The sequence below is a fragment of the Astyanax mexicanus genome, chromosome 22, assembly GCF_023375975.1.
Source record: "Astyanax mexicanus isolate ESR-SI-001 chromosome 22, AstMex3_surface, whole genome shotgun sequence".
NCBI lineage: Eukaryota > Metazoa > Chordata > Actinopteri > Characiformes > Acestrorhamphidae > Astyanax > Astyanax mexicanus.
The window spans coordinates 9,758,791-9,772,879 of record NC_064429.1 but is presented as its reverse complement, the minus strand read 5'-3'; the positions used below and the strand labels follow the sequence as shown (position 1 = coordinate 9,772,879).

At 41.9% G+C, this 14,089-nt stretch overlaps 1 protein-coding gene across 1 annotated transcript in view; it reads right to left on the bottom strand.

The window, feature by feature from the left end:
- Positions 1-305, bottom strand: part of LOC111190560 (patr class I histocompatibility antigen, B-1 alpha chain-like) — a 116,762-nt gene extending 116,457 nt beyond the window's left edge. Inside the window, exon 1 of the mRNA XM_049470263.1 lies at positions 172-305. Within this exon, the coding sequence (XP_049326220.1) occupies positions 172-223 (52 nt within the window). The 5' untranslated portion in view covers positions 224-305. The remainder of the gene's footprint in view (positions 1-171) is intronic.
- Between the last annotated feature and the right edge of the window lie 13,784 nt (positions 306-14,089).

Below are 14,089 nucleotides of genomic sequence, written 5' to 3'. Positions count from 1 at the left end.
ACTTAAAGAGTAACACTGGCATATTTTTGTTTCCACAACATACAAAATGTGGAATTCAAATTAATACATAAATTATTTTAAACATTATTTGCTAAATGTCTATCTTTATGTTACTCTTATTAATGTAGCAGAAAACTGACATATAAATAAATATAGAAATAAATCTCTGACCTGCTGAAGTGAGCTGGAAAGTAAAGGTGAGGAAGATCAGGGTTTTAATCATCTCTCACTGCAAACTGTTACACTAATAAACTAAAAAACTATTTAATCTGCACAAAACAACAAAACCTACAATTCTACCTGAGAGTTCTCTTACAATGAACACTAGACAGTGAAATCCAATCAATCACAATTTAGGACCAACAGCTCAGGCCAATAGGAAATAAGCATTCTGCTGAGTTAGAAGTTGCTAGGAAAAAAACAGCAGCAATAAGTGAATAGTTGGAATTTTACTGAGTCTTTATCTGTGTGAATGTTATTATGATATATTAGAGTGAAAGGATTTATAATATGTTTACTGGGGAAAACTGTAAGTGAAAGGAGGCTCTAACCCTTTGGAGCCTCTAGTCTGGATATAATACGTATGCCATCCGTTATTGTGTGTGCATGGAGAAGCTATATCATCTTGTGGGCAAAGGTTTTGGCGCCCCATGTCTTATAAACATTTGAGGGCCGTGAGCGTGGCGACCGGGAGAGCAGCACCGGGGCAGGCAGCCTAGGCTCTCACCAGGGCATTATCTTTAGAACTAAGGGTGATTTCACACCTGAAAGTGGTCCGAACCAAGGTTCATGTGTTGCTACATTGTATATATTTGGTCCACTTATTTTTGTTTTCACACTGCAGTTTAGGGAGCGCACCAAATACTTTTGTGTGATACTCCTCCATCCTTCATCATCACTTACAAATCAACGCGTTTTCCTTAACCTGACATTGATTGGTTTTAGAAGGACATGCGTCTGACGTTGGCGTGTTGATAATTCAGCAGGTGGTTCATTCGGCGGGAAGCCTTTCCAGGATAAGGATAAAATGAATGAACTGATTCATTTCGTCTCCATAGTAGTGCTGCTATTGTGGTTTTTATAGCAGCAGCAACTTCAGTCACTTTTCACATGTTCATCGCACCAAAGTTCAATTAAACATTTCGTCTCCTCCTCCACGGCTCATTTTTCCTGCTTTTAAGGTTATTTAAACCTCAGCATCCTGTAATTGGTCAGAACGTTCGAACCATCCAGGAAGGTGCTTTCACACTGCAGGAGAACCGGACCATGGTTCAGAAGATCCGGACCGAGACCCCCTCTCTTGGTCGGACCAAAATCTGGTCCTTTGGTCCGGACCGTGGTTCGCAGCCCCTTTCACACCTGCTACTTGGGTTCGGACCAAGTCTGAAAGTCCGGACCAAACAAGGCAGGTGTGAAAGCACCCTAAGGCTGCATCTCTGAAAACATTTTGTTCTTTAGACTGTTTTGGGGTCTGGGGCAGGTAGCCGTTCTCTGCTACAGTGCTGTTAGCCAATCAGATCATTGTATCATTGAATTGAGTGATTCTTCGCCCACGCTTCAGCAGTGCAGCTCTTACTGTAGAATTCAGTGGGAAATGTCCCCTGTAGAGCCTGTTTCACAGGTTTATATTTGTTCTTTATTTTATTTAGTTTTATTCTTTCAGTTAATAAATAATAATATATAAATAAATAAATACATTTGTTTATATTTCTGTCAAAATGTTTAGATTTTTATGTAAATATATGTATATTTATAAACTATTGGGTACCACTTTAAAATAAGACTACCTTTATGAAGGTTTCTAAATGGTTTATGAAGGCGTTTATTACTGGTTATTAATTACGTTGGAAATACTTTAAAACCTAATAATAAGAAGTTAATAAACATATGACAATGCATGAATAGAAATGGCAACAGTGAGATATAACTGAGCAAAATAGGGATTCTACACTTATTTATACTGTCAAACCTCAGATCTTTCCAGATAATCATCTTGTTTTGTGTTTTTCATCAATCAGCAATAATCCTCTCACAGTAATATATTTGTAAATATGTTTAACTATTAACTGTAAATTAAATGACTTAGTCGAATTAAATGACTAGGCAAACAACAGATCACTGTTGCCTTTTCAACTGACGTTAAATTAAATATTTTATTCAATAGTTGGTACCACTTTAAAATAAGGCTACCTTTATAAAGGCTTTATAAAGGTAGCCTTATTTTAAAGTGGTACCAACTATTGAATCAAATATTTAATGGTGGAAATATGCTTGCATCATGCAGTTACCAATTTAATCAGCTCCTGCGTTGGTTTCAGGTGAGAGAAGCAGAGGTTCAAGCCAACACTAAACTTCAGCTTATGTTGCCGGCGCCAGGTCTAGGGGTTTCTGGGCCAGCAGCAAGGGATACACAGACCCATCAGCACTGTGTATCCTGAGAAATAACTGGATCTGCAAGTCTGCAAGTCAGTGGAGGACACAAAGCAATTAAGCACCTTGTTCGAAGGCAGCATGAGTTTATTTCTAAACTGAGCATGCTCAGTCCTCGAATTTTAGTGTGTTCTCCATGCAGCTCACTGGGATGAAGCGCCATCTAGCGGTTGGGTGGTGTAACACCATGTAAAAGTGTAAGACTAGCTTGAATAGCTTTTAGAATGGTTCTGATAATTCCAATAAAATACAAAAATAATAAAATAACAATAAAATAATAAAAATAAAAAAATAAGTGGGGGGTGTCTGTGTTACTACAACTGTAGATGGAGGCAATTTTCTAACCCTCTACACTCTCCCCGGCTTCAAGAGATGTCTCCGGACATTCAGAACTAAACTAATTAATGCTGTTTCAAGTCATTGTGTTTAGTTTATTGTCTGTGAATGTGTGTCTATGTACATAATGTATAGTTTTAGTGTTCGTCAAACGTCTAAGTCATAAGTACTGGTCTCACATAGTAGCATGCTTCAGGAAATGATGGATAGATTGTCATAGGGTAAGGCCCACAGGTAAACATTGCATTTGCTCCAGGTCTCCAATGTTGGTATGAAGGTTGACCTAACTGCTCATATGTGAATATTTCTTTGGACCTTGCAGCACGACTGGACTTCCTCACAGGCAGCTCTACATCATCTGACAAATCTACATCAGGCTCAGCTTCTTCTATGGATTCCTCTGTATCTACATGGTGAAGCACGTTGTCTTCAGGCAGTTCTTGGACATTTTCACTAGCAAGTTCCACATCATTTGTTGATGCTTGGGTTGAGTCGGGTGCTTCCACTTGCACAGATTCTTGCTGCACACTCTCTGACTCACTTGCTTGTCTCGCTGGTCTGAATTCTGGTGCTACAGCTCGGAGGTGGCAATGTGGTTTGGATGGGGATGGCTGGGATCTGGTCATTCTCCTTTCATACACAGGTAAAGGTCGATTGTTGTAAAAGAATTCTTCATCAGTGGAGTCATCAGAACAATACTGGTCTGGCTCTTTACGGTTTGTGTTACGATTTCGTCCTTGATGCTTGTTTTGTCTCTGACTGGTCTGCTCATTTGGTTCAATTGGCAAGTCATTCACAAGCAAAAGGAGGTTGCGATGCAGCACGCGGATGTTTCGGTCTCCTTTCTCAGCTTGAATCCTATACACAGGTCCATCTCCCACTCGTTCCATGACCTTGTGCACCTTGCTCTCCCAGTATGAACGAAGCTTGCCTGGACCACCTCTCTCTGACAAGTTGCGGACGAGTACACGATCCCCTGGCTGAAGAACAATGCCTTTAACACCTCGGTCATAGTGCTTTTTACCTTTGGCAGAACTTTTCTGGCTGTTACTTGCGGCGATCTTGTATGCCTCCTGCATTCGAGAAGCCCACTTCTGTGCATATTCCTGCTTGGTCAGAGTCTCTTCTTGGGGTTTGAGGTCGAACAGCAAATCAATAGGCAGGCGTGGAGCTCTTCCATAAAGGAGAAAGAATGGTGAATAGCCGGTTGCTTCATGCCTTGTACAGTTGTATGCGTGGATGAGATGAGGCAAGTGGTCCTTCCACTCCGTCTTTTTCTCCTCCTGCAGAGTACGAAGCATCTGGAGAAGAGTTCTGTTCAGTCTTTCGACTGGATTACCCTGTGGGTGATAGCAGGTAGTACGAGAATGGGAGACTCCCGCTAGCTGCTCAAGTCGCTGGAAGAGACTGTTCTCAAACTCCCGCCCCTGATCATGATGTAGCTTCTCAGGGTAGCCGAAGCGAGGAATAAAGTCAGAGAAAATCTTTTCGGCTGCCGTTTTGCCAGATTTGTTCTTAGTTGGATACGCCTGAGCGAAACGTGTAAAGTGGTCACATAAGACTAAAATGTACTCGTAGCCACCTTTACTTGGTTCAAGGTGAAGATAATCTACAGACACAAGCTCAAAAGGGAAAGTAGATGTTATGGACCCCATAGGTGCTTTGTCTGGAATGTTAGGCCGCTTCTGCTTGATACATGAGCACTGTCTGATGACGTAGTCTTCGATTTCTTTTTGCATGAAAGGCCAGTAAAACCTTTCTCTGGCCAAATGGATGACCTTATCAGCCCCCACATGCCCCATGTCATTGTGGAGTTGCGTAAGTACCAATGGCTTAAGTTTACCTGGGAGTACTAGTTGTTTACGTGGTCCTATTTGCCTGTACAGAATTCCTTTGTCAATTTTCAGTCTATTCCATTCGTGTACTAGTCGTCGTGTCTCTTGTCCCATCTGTCTCTTGTCTTTGTCGTTAGGATTCCAGCACACTTTCTTTAATCTGATCACTTCACAGATGGCGATATCCTCCTTCTGTGCAGCTCTAATATTCTCTGAAGTTATGGGGGGAACACTCACCGAAAGCTCATCTTGGTCACCACTCTGCAGTTGTAGGGCAGCCGCCCAGGGCACATCTTGATTTTTCACAGCTTCTCCTCCCTGCCAGACAGCAGACACTACTTCTGGAGGCATGATTTCAGTATACTCCTTAAGATGATCTTGGAGTTGCAGTGGATACCGTGAAAGGGTGTCAGCGTCGGTGTTTGCTTTACCTGGCCTGTACTTAATGGTGAAATGGAAGTCAGCTAACTCTCCCACCCATCTATGTCCAACTGCGTTCAACCGGGCTGTGCTTAACACGTAAGTAAGGGGGTTATTATCCGTATATACTGTAAAAGTGGGCGCATAATACAGATAATCTCGAAATTTATCGCAGATTGCCCATTTCAACGCGAGAAACTCAAGTTTGCCAGAGTGGAGATGGTAGTTTCTTTCGGCAGGTGTTAGTGTTCTAGAGCCAAAGGCAATAACTCTGAGTTTTCCCCCCTGCTGCTGGTAAAGCACAGCCCCCAAACCTTCATTGGAAGCATCTGTGTGTAACACAAATGGTAGTTCGAAGTTTGGATATGCTAGGATGGGTGGGTGGGTCAACATGTCCACCAGGTTACTCAGGATGGTACTGTGTTCCGGCGTCCACTGCACAGGTGTCTTGGATGACATCTGACCCTGAGTGGTGCGTCTTATTTTGGATTTGCTGTTTGTCTTGTTGTGGCTATCTTCACTGGGACCCTCCAGGAGCTTGAACAGGGGTCGTGCAATCCTTGAAAAGTCCTGTATGAAGGACCTATAGTAACCCAAGAACCCTAATAAAGCTCTGACCTCTCCTACAGTCTTTGGCTCTCTCTCTTTTAACTGAAGCACTGCTTCCAGGTCCTTAGGGTCTACCTGAACTCCTTCACTAGATACTAGCCTCCCTATGTACCTCACCTGGCGCTTGAACAGCTCACATTTTTTAGGACGCAACTTCACCCCATGCTCTCTTAGACGACAGAGCACTCGCCTGAGGTCCCTGACATGATCAGAGAATGTCTTGGAAAAGCAAAGGACGTCATCAAGGTATGGAGAGCAGCATTCATCCCTCAGACCATCAAGGATGCCCTCCATTGTCCTTTGAAATGCAGCCGGCGCGTTAGTCAGACCAAACGGGAGCCGATTCCATTCATAAAGGGACCAGGGGGTACTAAAAGCAGTCAGATGTCTGGAAGCCTCATCAACAAAACCCTGGTGGTAAGCACTGCCCTGATCAAGTATAGAGAACCAGGAATAACCACCAAGATTATCAAGCAAATCTTGGATACGTGGAAGTGGGTGGCGGTCTGGAACTGTTTTGCGGTTTAACTCACGAAAATCCACACAGAGACGCAAGCTCTTGTCCTTTTTCCGGACACAGACCACAGGGGACGAGTACGGAGAGATGGATTTTCTTATCCAACCATGGTCTAGTAAATTCCGGACATACTCTTTCACTTCTTGGTACAGAGGCTTGGGTATTGAATTATAACACTTCTGCACAGGTGTTTCATCTCTCAGGTGTATTTTCAGTTGTAGGTTCGGTATGCACCCAATGTCAGCATCATCTTTCGCGAATACATCTGACTCACAGTATAACATTTCTCTGACCACCTGTTGCTCATCCTCACTAAGGTGTGACAGATCAACAGGGGGGTGCCACTTGTCCTTTGTGGTTGCCATAAATGAATTTCCATCATTTTCTTGACTTGAGCTAGACCCTTCACTTTGTTTGAGCTGTGCTGTGCACATTTGAGTACTGGTGAAATTCTGAGATTCTGGTGCCCCACAGGAATGCTCTACTGGCTGTACTGCTATAACATCTTCAAGGGTGCCCAACACAGTTCTCCGTGGAAGATAGATATCATGTTTGGTTGAGTTCTGGAGGGGAATCTTTGCAAGTTTAGAGAAACCACTGGGAACATCTATTAGTGTGGGAAATGGCTCTAACCCCTCAGGACAATAACACTCGGGACTAGGTTGGAAGAGCATCGTTCCCCCTTTTGGCTTGATTCTGACCCTACACTTGACTTCATAAATTTCACCAGCAGGAACTAGTACACCCTGCTTTCCCACTCTCACACTAAAGGATTGGGATGTCTCTCTATGTATTGACATCTGAAGAACAGAGACCAGAGACTCCACTGTACTCTCACTGACACTCAGAGCTTCCTTTAGTAAGGCAATAACATTAATTGCACTCTGCTCTTCCTTGTTTTCTTTGATTATCTCTGCTATGACATTACTACCTAAAAGAGCACACTGAACAGAGCTCTGACCAATTAGTATTGGTACCTGGATGGCTACATGACCCTGACTCTCACTACATACTTGAAGATCAACTTCTGCCCAACCCTCAAAGGGAACCCCGGTTCCATTAGCAGCAGATACTTCAAGGGGGTGATCGGTCAAAAGAGTGTGAAGGGGCATTATCTTAAGCTGAGGCAACATTTTTGCTACCCATTCCCTCCCTACTATAGTCACCTGAGCCCCTGAATCAAGCAGCATTTGGATTGGGACCCTATTGATTGTGCACGACACCATACACTTTTTGCCAATGAGCTGAGCTACATGTTTTCTAGGAGGGGGACAAGGATGCTGTGGGTTTTTTCCTTTGGTGGTTCCTTTAAATTGCTTCTGCACAGAGGGCTTTTCAGTAGCGACGGTCACTGGCAGCCCCCGCCCCAGTGACCCCACCCCGTTTCCCGGCGGCTTCCTCTGCAGACAGCCAATTGCCCTATGCCCTTCTTGACCACATATAAAGCAGTGAGGACAGCTCAAGTTGTTTCGCTGTACACAGTTTTGACACCTGCCTTTCGTCTCAAGCATTGGTGCTGGGTGGTAAACAGGAGGTGAGGAGTTATTAGAGGTCATGCTCTCAGTGGGTTTTACCATCTGGGCCAAGCTTTTAGTTAAGGAAGACACTTGGGCTGTCAATTCCATGATTGCAGCTCGGTTGGCCTGTAACTCTGAGTCAACATGGGCAGATTTAGACTGATCGTTCTGTCCGCTACTGGTATGCTGAGCTGTACTTACAGTCAATGTTCGGGCTTTGGCAACTGACCCAAGGCGTTTTAACCTATCTGTCTCCTCACTGGTGGACTTAGTGATCTGTTCTAAAAGGCAGTCATCACTAACCTGCAAGTCTGTCAAGTAAGGTTTGAGGTCACGTCTAACATGGCTACTTTTTTCATGAAGACCCTGGTAAAGCGTGTGTAGGAATGTGCCCTGAACAAGCTTTCGGTCATAGCAAAAGTCAGCACCAGATTGTTGGGACTCAAAAAGAACTCGCTGTTTTAGACCCATAATGCGATACAAAAACTGCTGAGGACTCTCCTTATCTTGTTGCCTAGCATTACTTAACTCTAAAAAGAGTTCAGAACTGTTTTTATCTCTAATGTGGGAGCGGAGAAACCGCTTGAGCTCTCCTACAGACAAGTCATCCTTATTGGTAAGCATCTCTCTAAAGGTACCTGGTTTGGTTATCCTGAGCACTGTACGGATAATTTCAGACTCACTAAACCCTTCTTGTAACCCTTCATCAAGTTGTTTACAAAGGCTACTGTATGACATGTCAGACCCTGTATCAGAAATTTGACCACCATGAAGTTTGAATTCCCTGCGTGGAAACAGAGCAGCTACATCAGTAAACCTCACTACCTGATCAGCGATGCTGGACTGTGGACTGGATCTACCTGGCGGGACACTATCAGCAACCCTTGTGGAAGACCTGGCTGGTGTCAAGGTTGGGTTGTTCTGATGTGAGGTGTTAGTGTCATTGACAGCAGTCCCAGCAGTCTGATGTGGAACAGGAGGAGCAGGATCGGGAGGAGCTGGCGTGACAGGATCTGGCTGATGAGAAGGTGCATGGTCGGTCTGAAGTGATGCAGCACAGTCACTTTTATCAGCTCCTACTTCTTTGGCCAACAGCTCAATGAGCATGTCATTAAGAATGAGGAGTTGAGTCATGCCCTCATCTTCCATGTCTCTCAATCGCTCACTCCGTAGATAATCAACAATGAAGTCATAAAGGTCTGGCTCACCTAAGTCAGCTAAGGTGACTGCTGACTCTTCCTCTTCTATGGCGTGTGCAATTGTCCGCAGCTGACTCTCATTCAAAGCTGAAAGTCTCTTCTGAATCGTGTAGACTAGCATCCGTCGTGGGGTAGAAGTAGCCATTGGGACTGGACAACAGTGGCCTCCGCTCTCTGGATGACGCACGATAATGCAGCCTTCCCTGAAGCTGGACTCCCCGTCTCAGTTGCAGTACTCTCCTTCCCCGCTAGGTGGCGCTAGATCCCGGACGAGCCCCCAATTGTTGCCGGCGCCAGGTCTAGGGGTTTCTGGGCCAGCAGCAAGGGATACACAGACCCATCAGCACTGTGTATCCTGAGAAATAACTGGATCTGCAAGTCTGCAAGTCAGTGGAGGACACAAAGCAATTAAGCACCTTGTTCGAAGGCAGCATGAGTTTATTTCTAAACTGAGCATGCTCAGTCCTCGAATTTTAGTGTGTTCTCCATGCAGCTCACTGGGATGAAGCGCCATCTAGCGGTTGGGTGGTGTAACACCATGTAAAAGTGTAAGACTAGCTTGAATAGCTTTTAGAATGGTTCTGATAATTCCAATAAAATACAAAAATAATAAAATAACAATAAAATAATAAAAATAAAAAAATAAGTGGGGGGTGTCTGTGTTACTACAACTGTAGATGGAGGCAATTTTCTAACCCTCTACACTTACAACAGTGTGAAGAAAAGTATTTTCAGTTCTGTGAGGAGAAAATTCTTTGCTGCAAGCTGTTATCTCTGCTGTGATGAGAGATACAAAAAGGTAGAGTGACTTGTGCTTAGCACCCTCTACTGTACTTCCTCACCTATGTCACACCAGGAACCAGTTTCCCAGAGTTCTCTGCTGTCGGTCAGCTGGATGAAGAGCAGTTTACATACTATGACAGTAACTTCAGGAGAGTGATCCTAAGGGTAGACTGGATAAAAAAAGAGTAATGATAAAGATGATGGCACAGCGTGCTGCTGGTGAACAGGAGAGATTCAGGGTCATATTGGTTAAACTAATGAAACATTTCTCTACATTAATTCACAACATGGTTGTTCGAGCAGAAAGCTCTTCTCTCTATTCCAACGAAACCCTGAAACTAATTATATTATAACAACGGATTGTATGAATACGGTTACCTTGTATTCATACAATCCGTTGTTACTGAGGTTTGTCAGATGAGATTATCATATTCCTGAGTTGAAACAATATTGTAAATTATACAAATCGACAATGATTTCATTGTCCTGAAAGTTAATAAAGTTGAATACTTCTGTAAAAAAGTGAGTGTGGATTCGACTGTCAAACGTTCTTCAGTAAAAGCTTGTGCCTGTTATTCTCGTCTGCTTGATTGAACTTCCTGTTGATTTATTATCTGCCTGTCTCTGCAGGAGTTCATACTGTGCAGGTGATGTACGGTCCTGAGCTGGATGAAGAGAATGCAGTATGGCGTCACACATAGGCGTGCACACATAGACATCAGGTGGTGCTAAAGCACCACCAACTCTGCCTTTATTAACCAAAGTGCCCTTTCGTTTTTTTTTGTTTAAATATTATTATTATTATTATTATTATTATTATTATTATTATTAAGATTTTACTGAAGCTGTGTTGAAATGATCTTTTGAAAACCTGTGCGATTAAGAACGAGTGAAAACAGAATGCCTTGAAATCAGCTCATCACGACACCTCTCTCTTCCTCTGTCACGTGACCCCGCGCGGTCGCGCAAGCATAGGCCAATCACGGAGCCGGTTCAGGAAGCAAGTCCCACCTCTTAATAGAAACAGCCAATCAGCTCGCTGAATTTGCGGAGCGCTGTGGAGGATTTGTAAAGTTTTCTTTTTTAGATTTAGCAGCGGGGTGCAGCGAGCTGAAGTTAAAACAGATCTGGATATACAGCGATTTTTCTAAAAAGGTAACGGAGCTTACAATGTACACTGTTATGAGATTATTTCTGATAGCTGGTTAAAAATAAACGACTCAAAACTGTAGATCAAACCCTCTGTCATTGTGACTTGTAGACTAGGATTACTGTAAATTATAATGAAGGAAAATTATTTTAGCTAGCTTAACTAGTTAGCTAGAAGCTGGATGTAGTGGATTGACAGAATTTAGTACAATACTTCATGTAAGTAGTTTAAAGCAGTTTCTTAACCCATCCATATGATTAGCTAATAAACTCATTTATTGAGTTTACCTGTTAAAATCCCTTAGCCCCTGAAATTTACTGATGGAATATATCTGGTCCTTTAGTAAAAGCTCATTTAACTAACAGACTAGGAGGGTTTGGGTCATCTAAAGTTTATATTAACATCTGCCAAAAATGTCTATGAAACATAAGGTTACATTCTTTTTACGTAAAAGACCACCATCATAAGTTCTTTTAGTTGAAAGAAGTGGCGTAAATGTAAATATACAAATATACAACAGAATTGACATGCCAATACATAATAATAATAGTAATAATAATAGTATCTGTTATATTCTTTTAAACATTAGGTGATATCTCATCAGTTTTTTTTCATATATTTATATATAGTTCAGACATTGCACGCATATTTTTTTTATCAACAGTAAAGTGGAGTAACATGTTTAGGTTGTAAAGTGACCTTTACTTGGATGTAACTAATAATAAACAGAAGTACAAAAAGAATGGTTTATTTGTGATTAAAGGTAATTCCACAAAGGTTGTTTTAAGAGACTATAAAATGGGCTTATTCAAATAAGCAGATTACATTGTTATATTACATTACATTATAGATGTGTTCCCCCCCCCCCCCCAATATGAAACCTGCTCCTATGTCCTTGCTGGCAAGGCACACTAGATGCGCTGCAGCAGCAGTTCAGTTCAGCGAGTCTTCCGCACAGCACGCATGGCAACAGATAGGCTCCTTCTCCCCCCGTGTCCCACCAGCCAGGTAACATACACATCAAGTAAAATTGTACCGTTTGCCCTCCAAACCCAACCTGAAATCAGTTTGTTGTGCAGTAATATGTCTCATACAGCACCAAACTACTATGTATTTTATCAGTTGGTGGTGTGACATTTTTCCCTTGACAACTCACGTTTAGAGAATGTTACAAATAAAAGACAAATTTCATTCAACATGGGCGTGTAATTTTTTTTATAATGAAGTGTTCCACGTGCACTAAAAAGTGCCCTTTCCCCCCCCCTGAGCACTTGCCCCCAAAATGTCTGTGCACGCCACTGGCGTCACATCAATGTCTAAAGTCGGGGGGTGAAAAAATAACAGGTGAAATAAATTAACCAGCGTGTTTTAACATTTTGTGTGTGTAAATTAACTTCTTGTAAACACAAATGTGAAACTTGCCAGCAAAAAAAGGGGAATTGTGCACGCTGAACAGAATATTGCTCTCAAACTTCATTTTTCTCCTCTCTGTGTTTATTTTTCTCTCGAATTCACTGTTTTCCTCGTACTCCATGTAAATTATCTGCGGCAGCAGATTGTGCTTGAGCGAGGCTTTTGCACTTGAGTTTTTAAGGGGGTGTTTTTGTATGGAGTCAAAAAAGGGTCATAAAGATTTTGAGTTTGTAAAACAGAAGTCACAAATGTACTGAAACTTGTAACTGCGTTTAAACAACTGCATGCACGAAAATCCAAATCCACAAATTAACTGGAATGTGCAAACTTGAAACAGAAAGTAATATTAATAATAATTCAAATGTACAAATGTGAAAAAATATTTTAATTATATATAAATATATATATTTTTATTTGTAAATCCAATCTCTTCAATGTGTGAATCAGTACTGCTCAAATGGCTTAAGCTGGGTCAGACCAAAAATCACATGGAATTTGTGAGGTTGTAAATGTGACAGTGGGTGTTTTTCACTGTGGAGCTAAAAATCCTCTCATTCATCTTCTCTGCTGCGTGTGCGAAGCTCCAGCTGCAGTTGCGAATTTTGACCCTGTTTTGACGCCTGATTGATGGACCAATAGGAAAGCTTTATCCGGACCAATCAGATTACGGGGTTTGTTTAACCAATCAGAACACTGGGTGGGTCTCTGCAGCTCGGAGTACTGGGTGTGTCGAAAGGTGTGGGCGTGTCGAAAGTGTGGCCGCCATTTTGGAGTCGGCCACCATGCGCCCCCCAGTGGATCAATTTACACTGAGGAAGGAGTTTAATAAAACAATAATATTCATAACTCTACCAATTTTTACCCGATTTACACACGGTTTGGTTTGTTACAAACAGCAGAGATGTAGTAATGATACAGGACGCTGTCACACATTACAAATATGTGCTTTCATACTTTATATTATGCTCTTTATCAAAGACAGACATATGGTATAGCATATTAATAAGTACATAAATTAATTAATTAATTTATATATATATATATATATATATATATATATGTGTGTGTGTGTGTGTTTGTGTGTGTGTGTGTGTGTGTGTGTGTGTGTGTGTGTGTGTGTGTAATATAAAATTAATTCATATTATTAGAACATAATATAAAGTATTTCAGCATGAAAGCACGTATTTGTAATGTGTGACAGTGTCCTGTGTCATTACTACATCTCTGCTGTTTGTAACAAACCAAACCGTGTGTAAATCGGGTAAAAATTGGTAGAGTTATGAATATTATTGTTTTATTAAACTCCTTCCTCAGTGTAAATTGATCCACTGGGGGGCGCATGGTGGCCGACTCCAAAATGGCGGCCACACTTTCGACACGCCCACACCTTTCGACACACCCAGTACTCCGAGCTGCAGAGACCCATCCATTGTTCTGATTGGTTAAACAAACCCCGTAATCTGATTGGTCCGGATAAAGCTTTCCTATTGGTCCATCAATCAGGCGTAAAAACAGGGTCAAAATTCGCAACTGCAGCTAGAGCTTCGCACCCGCAGCAGAGAAGATGAATGAGAGGATTTTTAGCTCCACAGTGAAAAACACCCACTGTCACATTTACAACCTCACAAATTCCATGTGATTTTTGGTCTGATCCAGCTTAAGCCATTTGAGCAGTACTGATTCACACATTCAAGAGATTGGATTTACAAATTAAAAAATATATATTTATACATAATTAAAATATTTTTTTCACATTTGTACATTTGAATTATTATTAATATTACTTTCTGTTTCAAGTTTGCACATTCCAGTTAATTTGTGGATTTGGATTTTCGTGCATGCAGTTGTTTAAACGCAGTTACAAGTTTCAGTACATTTGT